This window comes from Schistocerca serialis, chromosome 6, assembly GCF_023864345.2.
Source record: "Schistocerca serialis cubense isolate TAMUIC-IGC-003099 chromosome 6, iqSchSeri2.2, whole genome shotgun sequence".
Lineage (NCBI taxonomy): Eukaryota > Metazoa > Arthropoda > Insecta > Orthoptera > Acrididae > Schistocerca > Schistocerca serialis.
In genome coordinates, this window is record NC_064643.1 from 265,114,489 (window position 1) to 265,130,781 (window position 16,293).

Genomic DNA, 16,293 nt, shown 5'->3' on the forward strand with positions numbered 1-16,293 from the left:
ACGCACCCTCTCGAAACCTGGACAGCAAGCTACATCGCGATGCAGAGCGCCTCTCTTGCAGAGTCTGCCACTTGAGTTTGCTAAACATCTCCGTACCGCTATCACGCTTACCAAATAACCCTGTAACGAAACGCGCCGCTCTTCTTTGGATCTTCTCTATCTCCTCTGTCAACCCGACCTGTTACGGATCCCACACTGATGAGCAATACTCAAGTATAGGTCGAACGAGTGTTTTGTAAGCTACCTCATTTGTTGATGAACTACATTTTCTAAGGACTCTCCAAATGAATCTCAACCTGGTACCCGCCTTACCAACAATTAATTTTATATGATCATTCCACTTCAAATCGTTCCGTACACACACTCCCAGATATTTTACGGAAGTAACTGCTACCAGTGTTTGTTCCGCTATCATATAATCATACAATAAAGGATCCTTCTTTCTATGTATTCGCAATACATTACATTTGTCTATGTTAAGGATCAGTTGCCACTCCCTGCACCAAGTGCCTATCCGCTGCAGATCTTCCTGCATTTCGCTGCAATTTTCTAATGTTGCAACTTCTCTGTATACTACAGCATCATCCGCGAAAAGCCGCATGGAGCTTCCGACACTATCTACTAGGTCTACAATCATCAATGAACGGTTATACACCTATGGATATGTCAATTTGAACAATAACGTCACTATATTGAACAGCGTAATACAGTGTTAAGATCTAGTCCTATAGGCACGCTCAGTGACGATCATAGACATGAAAAATATTTTTTGGGGGTATTATTCTTCAATGATGTGCCATTTGCTACGTTTCTGTTTTTGTGAAATGTTGCTTTCATAATTTTAACACTTTTCTGTTACTTTTGTTTTAATTTATTTACGACAAACTCTATAAAAAGCAGAACGAGTTTTCACTCTGCAGCGGAGTGCGTGCTGTTTCGAAACTTGCTTGCAAATTACAACTGTCTGCCTGACTGAGACTTGAAACCAGAACCTTTGCTTTACGCGGGAAAATGCTCTACCGGTTCTGCTTCCCAGGCACGATTCACAACCCGTCCTCGTAACTTTACTTCCACTAATAACTCTCTCCTACTTTCCAAACTTCACACAACTGTTCTGCATTCCAAGTCGGACTGTTACCCTTGAAAGAAAGGACAGCTCAACCGGTAGATCACTGATCGCGAAAAGCAACTGTTCCGGGTTCGAGGCCCTGCCAGGCACACAGTGTTCATCTTCCAGGGAGTTCCAAATCGGCGCCTTAAAAATCACTTGATGAGACACAAAAGAGAGCTGTTTTGGTACTGCTTTTGTTCCATTCCGCAGAACGAACGTAGGTGCCTAAACATAGCCAAAACTTAGAAAAGTACTGTGTATCACAGGAAATTGATTTATAAAAAATTAAAATGATTTCGTAAAATCGTTGTGCAAAGACGAGCTTCAATACACACTACCTAATCAAAAGTATCTGGAGACCTACTAGTGGTCATTAAAATGGGGCGTGTCCGCCTTTCGCCGTTAATGACGGCTTGAACTCTGCTAGGGACACTTTCAGTGAGACGTACGAATGTCTGTGGAGGAATGGCAGCCCAAGACCCAAAACCACAGAACGTAGTGGTGTTGGACGCTGGGGTCTTGAGCGTAGTCGACGTTCTCATACCACTGAGTTCAGGTCAGGACTCTGGACAGGCCAGTCCATTTGATGAATAATACTGTCCACAAACCACTGCTTCACCGATGAGGTTTTATGCATTATCATGCCGATAAACTCAATCGTCGTCTGCAAACAGTTCCTTGACTGTAAGTAGCATATCTTTTCTTAAGCACGCTAAGGAACCACAGCTTAATAACAGAAGAACATCGCCATATCATGAGAACGCCTCTTCCGTACTTCACTGATCCACTACACATGATGGTAGGTAACGTTCTCCAGGCATTCGCTAAACACAGACCCTTCCCTCGCATTGCCAAAGGCTATGGCGCGATTCATCACTTAAATCACTCGTTCCTAGACACACACAGACCCGCAGCGTCGTTCTCCACGCCACCTCGAACACGGCTCAGCGCTGACTACAGCGGCGTGTGGCTTATGGGGTGCTGCTCGGCCGTTGTACCCCGAGGCAGTCATTGAGCTAGCTGGGCTACTGGCAGCACTTTGCAACTCACTAGTGGTTCCTTCCGCTGATTTCACGCTGTTTTTTACAACTGCCCTCCGCAATGCTCGACAGTCTCTGTGCGCCAATACACGAGGTCTACCTAGGCTTGATTTAGCTGTTATTGTTACCAAGAATTTCCGTAACACAATCACATCACCAGTAGTGGAGGGGTGAAATGTCCCTTCCGACTGTTACTCGGGAGATGTCGTATGACTAGTACACGGTCGAAGTCAGTGAGCTCTCCTAAACGACATATTCTGCTGTTACTGCTTCCCTAATGACAATACTCCCAGTCCCTTTTTCAATTAACAGTGATAAATACATTTCTTGACGTCTTCCTCGCACGTCTTTAACGTCTATAATGCTCTAAACAAAAGATCATTCTGCCATGAATCAAATGTGGCTTTTATGAATGCAGGTCTTCCATTTGCAGCACGTGGACCCTACTACTTTCTTGAAACTTCGCCTTTACTGTACTCCATGAGTGATCAACAATGAAACATTGTTCTTACATCACGTCCTCACAGTCGTGTATCTTTCGTTTGTGAAAGAAAAAATATACATTTAGGGTGTAACGTACTTCAACACTTCGATATGCTGTCTCAGGAGATGAATCACTGTAACAGCAAAAATGCAGAACGAAAAATTCAGACAATGCAATATGACTTTGTTTAATATACACTTTAAGTGTACACCAGTCGGCAGGTAACAATTATCCACCAACAAAACGCCAGCTCCCGCACTTCATGGCTGCTTTAAAGTTTTGCATCCGCCGGTGGTGAAAAGCATAAAAGCTGTGCTAGCACAATGTTTGCAACTGTTTTGTATACCACAGTTTGTTAAACTGCACATCCTGAAGAAAGAAAGAGAGAGGAAGGCTCCACTTTCACGACTTTATAAGATTTTTAGGTTTAGGCAACCATTCAGGGTGGCGACCGTGACATGTTATACTATATCTGCATAGGAATCTCGAAATTACCTCTAATGGACGTAACCTGTCAGGATCACCTGTATTATTCCGGAGCTATGAATGAAGCAAATGGGTGGTGTTAACTCATTAAAAACTTATGTATCTAAAAAGACAGTGTTTTCGCTCTAACAAAGGTTTTGATAGAAACACAGTCCCATTTGTAGGCTTGGACAAATGTAATAGGTCGGATGCAGCTCAATTTAAATACGGAATTGTTGGTGTGAGGGCACCAAATGTCACTTTTGTAGGACACTAACTGAACATTCAAAGCAGCCTACAATTTTGGAAAAATTGCAAATGAGTTAATGTCTCGATTATATATCAGATGAGAGGTTTACAAGCATATCTAATTCTCGTCCTCCGACTTATAATCTTAATATCCAGTAATCTGTAACTGCAGAAAATAAAGACATCCTACGAAGTTACTTGCAAAGGTAAACACGGTAGGAACAGTAGCCGTAAATCTGTCAGTGCACCATGACTCAAAAAAATTATTTTTATTGTAAATATTTCGTACAGGAGAGGAGCATCAACTCATCAGCAGCTAAATCAGGAACTACAGCATCGCTGACAGGTACTGTACCTGAAAAACGTGGCTGAACTGTAGCTGTCAGAACTTCGGGACACAAGACGACACTCGCGTCTAATGGTAAATTGTCACCTATGCCGCGACACCCACAGTGAGACATGTGAGAATGAGATGATTGGAATTTGACGTCCCGTTTAGGAAGCATCACCTCCGTTCCTTCAAGTATTGGGAAGGAAATGGGTCTCGTACTTATCCAAAGACACTACCAAGAATTTGCGTCAATCAATTAAGAGAAACTAGAGAAAACTTCTGCAGGGCGAACGGACGGGGATTTGAATCCCGCCCTTCCTGAAAGTGCGTCCTAGGCAGTACCTACAGCTCCACTTCACTCGGTCCAGATAGGTGTGGAAATTGTATTACAGTCACGTTGAAATATCAGTCATAAGCCGCAGTGACAATGAAATCAGATGAAGTTGAAATTTGGAGAAAAAATCTGATGATCCTCCAAAAGATATTACACGGAAACAGACCATGTAACAAGATGCGATACATGTTATTATTTCGGAATATTATAAGCCGTTGAGTACATTTCTACAGTACACCAATTAAATCAAAAAATATCGGAAAAACGTAAAATAAGCACACTGATGCTATGAAAGTGTATCGGATCTAAAGGCTGAGAGAACCGCAGTGAAAAAGAAGTGTGAGAGGAAGCTGTGTAGGGGAGTGCCGACATCTCTCCAGACAACAAAAAAGGAAACGTGTACTGGTGCTCAATAAATGTTTGCCATGTACTGCTTTACCAGAGCAATCTGATTGTAGATTAACAGATCTGTTTGTCTTGCTTACCGTTCGACGTAACGCTAGAGATAAGCATCCAGCACTGTGGCTCCAAGATAAATCAGCGATTATTATTACCACGACACTGCGACACTTGCTCAGACCCTTGTATGGAAGCTCTTTACACTCACTGTGAACGGGAGAGGTGGCTTACGCAGTCAAAACGTAAGGAAACAGTGCTGCTCGGTAACCATCGACGACAAAACTTAAACATGCAAACACCACTTGAAAACGAATACAAACACACCTGTTCTCATATTCTTAAGGTATCAATTCCCAACTCAGATCCTTTAAATTACGTAACTATAGTGGTGTTATGAGTGAACCGCTTACGACGCTAATGTACAAAGGAAAATATGTCACAACCATCTTGCAGGCACACCTCTTGCGCACGTAATGGACCACACGACATACTTGGGGGCGTAACAGACATACAGAGACGTCTCATTGTACGACCACCTGCGGCCCTGACGTGACGCGACGGAAAACATCTGTTTTGTGTTACAACAGGAGATATTTGTTTGCTGCACTCGAACATACCTTAGCGGCTACCCTATATATTTGGGATCTGGATTCACATTGCTTAAACGCCTCTTGGACTTGTCGCCGCACTGATCTTCAGTACAGATGTAAGTCAGTGAATATTTGTATCTCACGGAAATTACACACAGAGCGCATCAATTTGTATCGCAATTGGCATTAATACTCTCTATCTGATCCATTACAAATGCATCCCGTAATACGTTTTTAGGTCTCTCCGAGTGGATAAATAGGGATACCAGTTCGATTTTACACAGAGTACGCGAAGGAACTTGCCCCCCTTCTTGCAGCGGTGTACCGTAGGTCTCTAGACGAGCGTAGCGTTCCAAAGGATTGGAGAAGGGCACAGGTCATCCCCGTTTTCAAGAAGGGACGTCGAACAGATGTGCAGAACTATAGACCTATATCTCTAACGTCGATCAGTTGTAGGATTTTGGAACACGTATTATGCTCGAGTATGATGACTTTTCTGGAGACTAGAAATATACTCTGTAGGAATCAGCATGGGTTTCGAAAAAGACGGTCTTGTGAAACCCAGCTCGCACTATTCGTCCACGAGACTCAGAGGGCCATAGACACGGGTTCACAGGTAGATGCCGTGTTTCTTGACTTCCGCAAGGCGTTCGATACAGTTCCCCACAGTCGTTTAATGAACAAAGTAAGAGCATATGGACTATCAGACCAATTGTGTGATTGGATTGAAGAGTTCCTAGATAACAGGACGCAGCATGTCATTCTCAATGGAGAGAAGTCTTCCGAAGTAAGAGTGATTTCAGGTGTGCCGCAGGGGAGTGTATAGGACCTTTGCTATTCACAATATACATAAATGACCTTGTGGATGACATCGGAAGTTCACTGAGGCTTTTTGCAGATGATGCTGTGGTGTATCGAGAGGTTGTAACAATGGAAAATTGTATTGAAATGCAGGACGATCTGCAGCGAATTGACGCATGGTGCAGGGAATGGCAATTGAATCTCAATGTAGACAAGTGTAATGTGCTGCGAATACATAGAAAGATAGATCCCTTATCATTTAGCTACAAAATAGCAGGTCAGCAACTGAAAGCAGTTAATTCCATAAATTATCTGGGAGTACGCATTGGGAGTGATTTAAAATGGAATGATCACATAAAGTTGATCGTCGGTAAAGCAGATGCCAGACTGAGATTCATTGGAAGAATCCTAAGGAAATGCAGTCCGAAAACAAAGGAAGTAGGTTACAGTACGCTTGTTCGCCCACTGCTTGAATACTGCTCAGCAGTATGGGATCCGTACCAGATAGGGTTGATAGAAGAGATAGAGAAGATCCAACGGAGAGCAGCGCGCTTCGTTACAGGATCATTTAGTAATCGCGAAAGCGTTACGGAGATGATAGATAAACTCCAGTGGAAGACTCTGCAGGAGAGACGCTCAGTAGCTCGGTACGGGCTTTTGTTAAAGCTTCGAGAACATACCTTCACCGAAGAGTCAAGCAGTATATTGCTCCCTCCTACGTATATCTCGCGAAGAGACCATGAGGATAAAATCAGAGAGATTAGAGCCCACACAGAAGCATACCGACAAACCTTCTTTCCACGAACAATACGAGACTGAAATAGAAGGAAGAACCGATAGAGGTACACAAGGTACCCTCCGCCACACACCGTCAGGTGGCTTGCGGAGTATGGATGTAGATGTAGATGATATCGAATGGACACATTAACCGCAACGAACGCTACTTGCTCCCATATTCCACTTCCTACAAAAAAACAGAACACAACTTCTACAAAAGATATAGGTAGCATACACTCTGTTGGTTTTGATTCAAATCATCACATATAGTCTCGCATAGTCAAGAACGGCTTCGTCAGAATTATATGGGAAACAGCTGGAACGAGAATGTGAGTGCGTATCTGTCTATTATGTTACATAACATGGGTCTGAAGGAAGGACAGATAATATTGTTGCACAGTTTCTTGAGAATCTGTGGTGCTTTCAATGTTCCTCGACTGGGGATTTTTAACAGGACGACACAGAATCTTATTTAACAATGCCCACAGTCCATACGTATTAGCTTTCTACATGAACTTTGGTTAGTGCTGTTTGCAGAGTGTTCACACCGCGCTCGGAAATAAAACAATACGTGGTCGCTGGGCGCTAATCGGCAGCGGAAGTGCCAACGAGCTGACCGTTAAGGAGACATTAAGTGGGGGGCAAGATACTCGACTTTGGGTAGATAGTGGTAGAGTTTATTTTGTGAGACGCTGTTTGCAGTATCGGGTGACACAACATCACCAATGAAGTCACATCTCTCCCCTTGGTTGGCGGAGATGACCAGAAATTGACAGATATTTGAACGGTGAGTGCTTCTCTCACTTGATTGTCCGTTGGAGCCTCCAGAGATTTTTTGACGATGATCACACATTTAATAACATTGGACGCAGTATTGTTCCCCTCAGTCTGACGAGAACGAGTTTTCCAAACACCCCTAGCTTATCTAAATGTAGTCGAATACGTCTTTGCTAAAAGTTGAGCGCCTATTCAACTCTACTCTGGATGCTGAGGTCCACAGAATTTCTTTATGTATTATTATTCAGTCGTTCACACCACTCATTCTGGAGGGACATTAACGCCTCTCGGGCTCAAGCGAGCTTTCGTTACCGTAATATAATCGGTTATATGCTACCTAAAAGGCATTTTAAGAAATTTCGTCCCTCTCACCGTGTTTGTTCTACAGGACCATCGTTGTCTGTGAATGTATGTCACGTTCACCATTTTTTTCCCAGTATCACTTTTCACTCGCACAATCAGCTTCTCTTTTATTTGTATTCTGGGTCGCAGTGCACGCGAAATGTCTACATTCTGAATGCTGTAGATTCACTTTTCGTCAGACATTACTAAGCATTATCTAAAATCCAAAAATAAAGTTAAGATATGTAAGAGAATTCAACTACTTCATTGTGTACGCTCTTATTCAGCCTGTCTCAGTTTATACCACATTATTTTTGCTGATGGCAGCATGAAGTTTAGTATTAAGACTAATGCCTCAATGATGCCACGATCATCGGCGCTGGTTTCCTTAATAATTGATTTTGTCTATCATCATTTCTCATCCCCTTCTCTATTCAGGAATATCTCCTTTTGAGTTCTGTTTTATTATAGACTGTATTTGTCAGAGGACCTAAACTTTTTACACAATTCTGCGCAACACTCCTCCATTTCTACGGCATTTTTTTTTTTTTACTTTACTTGCAAGAATGTAGTCTCTGTGCACAATAAATGTGACCGAATTCGGTTTTGTTGAAATGATCCATCAAGCAATTTCCGACTTTTGGTGGTACGACACACTCCTCGTCTTTCTGCATTCCTTGCAATCCCTCTGTTATTTCACTGACAAATCAAGATATTCCCTGATGTAATTCGATCGAAGTCTTCTTGATTTGTTTCTTCTCCTTTGCACTTCATTTGATTTGTTCCTTCTCCTTTGCGCTTCAATGAGAGATGCTTTTAAAATAGTTTCCACAACGGAACTCTGTTCAGAAAGAAATCTGGCAGAAATTCCAGAAATATTCTGGTCGCATGAAAGCTATACCAGCGGCAAGACACCATCACTACTTTCACTACGTGACGGCAATGACAATGTTATCGAAGACAGCACCACTAAAGAGGATTTACTAAACATGGATTTCGGAAATTCCTTGACCGAAGAAATTGCAGTAACTATTTCGGAACTCTAGACACGAACAGCTGCCAACATGGGTAATTTAAAAGTCTATACCTTCAGCGTAGCGAAGTAACTTAGTCACTTGATACGCCTTGGTTGACTCCCCGCTACATACGGAGAAATGACCATCGTAATAAAATTAGAGGAATCAGAGCTCGCACAGAAAAAAAATTTCTCACGTACTATTTGAGTGTAGAATGGTCATGATAAAGTCTGAAAGTGGCTCTATAAACCCACTGCCATACATTTCATTGTGAACTGCAAAGTAGTCATGTAGATGTAGCTGTAGATCCTTCTACGCTCCCTTGCGTTAATATTTCACTGGGAAGTCGTTTTCCCTCGCAAAATTTGGTAATTAAAGATATTTCACATTTTTATTTAATAACTTTAGCTTCAAGGAAAAATGTGATTTGACGTTAGTTCACTTATTTTTTGCATTAAGAGACATTCAGAGATATCTTCACCACAGGCACATAGCAAACGCTATTTTTCTTTATAATTTTTCATTGTTCATCTTGTGGATGCATAAACTGTTATAATCATAGTCTGTTATTTTTATTCCTGCCAATAATGACTTCTTTCTCTCTAAAAGATTTTTGTAAGTAATTTGGAGTCTTTCGTTACACACTTCTTTTAACGAAGAACTTGGAAGTACCTCACTGAAAACTAGATTACATGTTCTGGGGTTTGCTAAACAACGTCACCTTCAAAGCGTAATGACTTCCTTCTCTCTAAAAGTTTTTTGTAAGTAATTTGGAGTCTTTCGTTACACACTTCTTTTAACAAAGAACTTGGAAGTACCTCACTGAAAACTAGATTACATGTTCTGGAGTTAGCTAAACAACGTCACCTTCAAAGCATTCCTCCAATTGATACTTTCCATTTAATATGCTTAACATGGTAGAATAAACAAAAATTTGAATGATGTTGTGCTCTTTACCTCGTCCTGCAGACATACCAATTACTTCAAAGTACGCTCTGTAAAGCGCCAAGCGCTGTTTACACTTTTAAGGTATGCTGTCCGATTTCCGTACTTACGCATGGATGTATCCAAGGCAATAATGACTGCATGATTTGCACGCACGAATAGCTGCATGCCGACGAAACTAATTTAAAGTCGCCTGCTCTTTTGCTGCCGAGACTGATGACAACGAACTTATAGTGTGAAACATGTCCAGTACATGCACCTAAGGTGTTGAGTTTCATGATCGCTGAACGACAAGTATCATACTAGGTACTGACATTTACATCAATTACACGTGCAGCCATACCCTGCAAACAAATGTGAAGTGCGTGACAGAGAGTAATTTCCATTGTACCACACATTAGGGTTTCTTCCCGTTTCATTTGCCTAGGGAGCGTGGGAGGATGACTGCCTAAATGTCTCCGTGTGCGTTGTAATTACATTAATCTGTCTTCCCGGTATCTACAGGCGAAATACGTAGGTACCTGCAGTGTGTTCCTGGATTCCTCACTAATAGTGGATCTTGAAACTTTGCAAGTTGGCTTTCGAGGGATAGGTGACGTCTACCTTCAAAAGTTACCAATTTAGGTTTCAGTATTTCTGCGACGCTCCCCCGTGGGTCAAACCATCCTGTGACAATTTAGCTGCACTTCTTTGCATGCCTTCAATATCCCCTGTTAGTTCTATCTGTTACGCGTCCCACACACTTGAGCAATATTCTAAGTTGGGTGGCACGGGTGTTCTGTATCGAATATTCATTACAAGCTGACAGCATTTTCGCAGTATCCTACCGATGAAACTATTCCATTTCATATCTCAACAAATTTGTATAACGAAGTGTTTGTATTAATTAACTGATTCTAGTTGCGGCTGACTGATATCGTAGTGAAGGAATACTAAGTTTTCGCATTTTGTGAAGTAAACAATTACACATTTCTGAACATTTAATGCACATTGCTCATCTACGAACAACTTTGGAATCATATCAAGATCTGACTGGATGTTTGTGGACCTTTTCAACGACAGCACTTCATCATTGATAACTGTATCATCTGCAAAAAGTCTGAGGTTACAATTAATATTGTCAGCCAGGATATTCAGATGCAAAGATAAATAGTAACGGTTCTAAAACTCTTCGCTGAGGCATAACTGAAGTTCCTTGTACACCAGTAGATGACGACGCGCCACCCACGATAATATAACACCCCTATCAAGAAATCTTAGTCCAGCCATAAATTTGTTTGATACGCAAACTACCGCACTTTCAATAATAAGCGCTAGTGTGGTACGAGTAAAACGCTTGTCAAAAGTCAAGAAATACTACCTATACTTTTTTGCCTTGTTCACTGGCTTTCAGAATGCTGCAGAGGCGCGAGTTGAGTTTCGCTAGACCGGTGTTTTCCGAATCCACACTGCTCGGCGAAGAGGAAGTCATTGTGTTCGAAATATCACATTATGTTTTAACTCAAAACATATTCTAAGACTTTATAACAGATCGATGGTATCAGGTGGATCATCTCTGCCACCATTCTTGACGTGGAAGTGACCTGTGGTTCCTTTAGTCACTGAGGACAGCGTTTAAAAAACAAAATAAAAATCTACAGTATATTATGGTTGGACTTTACATCGCCTCTCTCTTGTGTTCCAGATGAACGCGCTGATTTGTTTGCTGCTAGTGCTGGCTCTTGCCGCCTTGGGCGAGGGGAGAACTTTTGTGTTCGAGAACCAACGCGGGGAGACCATATGGGTGGGCGCCCTCGGCAATGCAGGCGTGGCTCCTCCTAACGGCGGCGGATGGGAAATGGCTGCCGGTAGTTCGGTTAGTACCTGATGTCGAGTTATGGCGCTGCCGTTTCTGGGATATGAACGGTAGTTGACTTATGGAAGCATATAACACTTTCGGTACTACCAGTATTTACTGATGATATTATTATTATTTTTATTATTATTATCACTATTTACAATTCATGTACTGCGTACATTGCAGATCTAGCTCTCTAACGATGCCAGCTTGCCAGCGAAATGAAGGCATAATAAAGAAATCTCAAATTCCAGTGCAGAATAAATAAAGGGGGTTCGATTATTACTTGTTTTTTCCGTCTAAACAGTACTGCAAATTTAGAGAGCTCTGGATCAGACACATTTCGCTTTTATTTACAAACCATCAATGGTGGTTCCACTTATACAGGGTGTACATAAAGTCAGAGAACACTTTCAATTATTTATTGCACAAGAACTAATCATTGTACAGATGTCAGACATATTGCATTTTTCATTAATACGGTGATCGAATTCTTGCCACACCCGTCGCAGCATGGCACATCGTCGACTGTGGCAATCGCTTCCCGTATTCTCTCCCGGAGCTCTGCTACATCACGTGGTAGAGGCGGTACATACACCAGATCTTTAGCATGTCCCCACAGAAAAAAGTCACACGGAGTGAGATCTGGTGATTGGGGAGGACATTTCATGAAACAGCTGTCCCCTTCTGTAGCACGGCCGATCCATCGATGCGGCAGCTCCGTGTTCAGGTACCCACGAACTTCACTATGAAAATGAGGTGGAGCCCCATCCTGTTGAAAGATGAACGGAAATACCGATAGCATTTGAGGTATCAGCCATTGCTGACTCCTTATGAATGTCTCTTGTACGCTCTCCACATTCACTTCACTCACACTGGGACGTCCGCATCTCTTTGCTGGGCACAAGCAACCCGTCGTAAGGAATTTGTTGTGCCAGTGGTAAATGGCCTTCCTTGATGGTGGCTTCTTACCGTACTTGGTTCTAAATATCCGTTGAACAGCTGTAGCACACTTGTTTTTGTCGATCTCCAACACACAGAAAGCCAGCCGCGGTGGCCGAGCGGTTCTACGCGCTTCAGCCCGGAACCACGCGACTCTTACGTTCGCAGGTTCGAATCCTGCCTCGGGCATGGGTGTGTGTGATGTCCTTAGGTTAGTTAAGTTGAAATAGTTCTAAGTTCTAGGGGACTGATGACCTCAGATGTTAAGTCCCATAGTGCTCAGAGACATTTTGAACACACAGAAAGCTCGCCCGCACCTGAACTCACCATGTTTACGACTAGCGCTGACTATGGTTCAAATGGCTCTGAGCACTATGGGACTCAACTGCTGAGGTCATTAGTCCCCTAGAACTTAGAACTAGTTAAACCTAACTAACCTAAGGACATCACAAACATCCATGCCCGAGGCAGGATTCGAACCTGCGACCGTAGCGGTCTCGCGGTTCCAGACTGCAGCGCCAGAACCGCGCGGCCACTTCGGCCGGCAGCGCTGACTATCGGTAAATTACCAAACTACGCTTTGGCGGTATACATGAAAAAAAAAGAAACCTATCAGGATTTCTCTTCAAAATGACATATGTATGATATCTGTACAATGTTTGGTTCTTGGGCAATAAATAACTGAATGTGTTCCCGGACTTTCCGTACAGCCTGTATACTATGCGTTACTACATTTTGCTATTTATGGATTAAAAACAACTTTTCCTTGTGAATTTAGTGTACAGTTTATTTACAACGTTTATTACCATTTTTTACATTTTTTGAAGTCTGCAACTTCTTTTTCATAGCTGAGACTGAAGTCGAAAAAACGTGGTTGTACTTTCATACCTCACGATTTTTCGACTTTTCGGAACACACTATTTCTATATTTATGTTCTTTGCACATCACTCCTTTAACACTTCATACAAGCTGTTTTAGTTAAAACTTTGCTTTACTTTACTTTCACCTGTTTCGCATTCACCACTCTGTTTTCATGTTTTTTTTTTTTGTTTTTTTTTTACGTGTGGGTCGCAAGTTTCGTCAACGTCGCGAATGTATTGGTTCTAAGTACAAATCCATCTCTCTCACACACTCTGTGTGTGTGTGTGTGTGTGTGTGTGTGTGTGTGTGTGTGTGTGTGTGTGTGTGACAGAGAGAGAATCAGGGAGAGGGGGCAAATAAACAGTGATATATAATAGATACTGCGAAAGCTGGCTATCCAAACGAAAAGGGAGATTCTTTTTGTTTGGATTTCAACATTGTGTACGTTTTCCTGCGTGGTCAGCAATGTTGTGGTAAGCGTGTAGTGAACTAGATGAAATAAGACGCTCGTGGGCGTGTCAAACAGTTGACGCTCGAGTTGGACGACGCGTGGGCAGGCCGCTTCTGGGGCCGCACTGGCTGCTCGTTCGACGCGTCCGGAAGAGGCACCTGCCAGACGGGAGACTGCGGCGGAGTGCTGCAGTGCAACGGCGCCGGCGGCGTGCCTCCGGTCACGCTCGCCGAAGTCACCCTGGGCGGCTATGGCGGCAACGACTACTACGACATCAGTCTCGTCGACGGCTTCAACATTCCCGTCACGGTGAGTTCACACTGCTAGGCGTTTCCCACTGCCCAACATTCCTATACTCCCGAGTGGCAAGAATACACGTAATCAGCGATTATCAGCAACAGCTGTCTGCCTCCACATCTGCACTCCGCAAAACACCTTACGGAGTGTGACCGGGACGTTTCTGTGGTACCATTCCGCGCTATCCTGTTGCATTCATGAATATATGCGTTAAGTTCTCCATGGCCTTTCTAAAAGAAGCGGTTTGGGTACAGGGAAGCAGACTTACGGACAAGCTCCTCACAGTAATAACAGCTGCCGGCCGCTGTGGCCGAGCGGTTCTAGGCGCTTCAGTCCGGAACCGCGCTGCTGCTACGGTCGCAGGTTCGAATGCTGCCTCGGGCATGGGTGTGTGTGATGTCCTTAGATTAGTTAGGTTTAAGTAGTTCTAAGTCCAGGGGACTGATGACCTCAGATGTTAAGTCCCATACTGTTCAGAGCCATTTGAACCATTTTAATTACAGCTTTCATTGTATTGTGGAGGAAGGAAGTGATACGGCTGATACTGTAATCGTCGTATCTATTTCTGAAGTGAAGATGTAACGACAGAGCACACTGAGAGAATTAACCGTGGCCCCTGCCTCACTAGCAACCATCTCTATTGCAGATGACTCCTACCGACGTGTCTGGCGGCGGTGACCACTACCGCTGCAACCCAGCGACCTGCCCAGCCAACGTGAACGCCCAGTGTCCCGCAGAGCTGCAGCAGGTGGTCAACGGAGCCGTCGTCGCTTGTAAGAGTGCGTGTCTCGCCTTCAACACCGACCAGTATTGTTGTCGCGGCGCCTACGGTACCCCTGACACCTGCCAGTCCACCACTTGGCCAACCAACTACCCTGCCTTCTTCAAAGGACTCTGCCCTGATGCCTACAGCTACGCCTATGATGATGTTGCCAGCACATTCACGTGCTCGAACACAGGCTACAGGATCACCTTCAGCTGAAGCACACAGCTGGTCGCCAAGTCTGATCTGCTTCAGTATTCATGCTCCTTCTTAGCGCCTGTCGCGTAGTGCTATGTAGTTGATGAATAAATGAATAAATACAAACGATTCAAAAGACTGAGTCAAAAAATCAGTCAGTTCGTACAGCTGACAGAATTATATATCCCCACTGTACCCGGTAAGTGATGAACTACTGTTGGTAAATAAATGAAGAAAACGATAAATCAGTCTACGAATAAGAAAAACATAGCTGGAGCCGTTATTGCAGACATCATATCTGTAACAGAGAAAGAAGACTTTGCTAAAAACAGTACCAAAGAATATTTTGTGTGGGCTGTGCATGGTATGCGACAGGACACATATGCTGACGCTACAAGAAGCATCGATGCACAAATATAAAATCGAAATGTAGCTGAGGATTTTCTCCTCCTGAAGATGGAACCAAACGGCCCGAAATGTCACAGAACATGAGAAAATTAAACTTCTCTGGGACTGAAGGCGGTTTATATATTGGCACAATGTTGGGCAACTGAATTAGACACAAATACGCAAAAGTGACTAACATCCCCTTTCGCCCAGATGACGCGACGTGGACTCTACTCCAAGAGACACCGAAGACGTCCTGATCTGTGACCGCCCAACCGCTCCCCGCAAATCACGGATACTGGTCGTAGAGCGCATTTCTCTACTGGATCCCAGACGTTCAATATGACTGAGTTCAGACCACGGGCGTATTCAGGACTTTTGGGGTGGGGGTATTTTCTAGATTTTATAAGAACACAATTATTACTACTGAATTTCAGAACTAATTTTACTGCTACTAAGCAAATACTCAATAGCAGAACACCTGGTTCCACTTACATTTAGCAAATATTTATCTGTCGCGGCAGGTTGGAAATGTGATTCACTATTTCCTTTGGATCAAGTAGAATGCTGCGATGCACATCTCTGTTTTGATTTATAATGTTCCTTCGGTGGGTTTTCAAACGTTTTAAAGTCGAAAATGTTCTTTCTAGTGTTTGTGTTGAAACTGGGATGGTGACTAGAACTTGGAGCAGAGTTATAATATTGGGAAAAAAATTTTATCTGCATGTCTCTAACGACGCCAAGGCGTTCTCTTGTCTTGTACAGGGTTCTTCTTTAAGCCATTTATGTTTCCGAAAGGAAAATTCTCCAGCTGCAGACGCAGGTTTTGGTAACAATTTTCGATTAAATTTGATGGGACTCCGGGATATCCCCAGAATAAACAGAAGCTGAGTTT

General features: G+C 43.1%; 2 protein-coding genes across 3 annotated transcripts in view; one reads left to right on the forward strand and one right to left on the reverse strand.

The window, feature by feature from the left end:
• The window catches only part of LOC126484162 (angiogenic factor with G patch and FHA domains 1), a 288,690-nt gene that overhangs the window by 25,338 nt on the left and 247,059 nt on the right, over positions 1-16,293 (reverse strand). The window lies entirely within an intron of this gene.
• LOC126484164 (uncharacterized) lies at positions 4,976-15,147 on the forward strand. The gene is made up of 4 exons (XM_050107565.1): positions 4,976-5,119; positions 11,346-11,516; positions 13,829-14,062; positions 14,697-15,147. Exons 2-4 carry the CDS (start codon positions 11,346-11,348, stop codon positions 15,030-15,032), a joined length of 741 nt encoding a protein of 246 aa, XP_049963522.1. The 5' UTR covers positions 4,976-5,119; the 3' UTR covers positions 15,033-15,147.

Coding starts and splice junctions, on each gene's coding strand:
- LOC126484164 (XM_050107565.1), top strand. CDS start 11,346: ATGAACGCGCTGATTTGTTTGCTGCTAGTGCTGGCTCTTGCCGCCTTG. Junction 11,517..13,828: donor AAATGGCTGCCGGTAGTTCG/GTTAGTACCTGA, acceptor CGTGTCAAACAG/TTGACGCTCGAGTTGGACGA. Junction 14,063..14,696: donor GCTTCAACATTCCCGTCACG/GTGAGTTCACAC, acceptor TCTCTATTGCAG/ATGACTCCTACCGACGTGTC.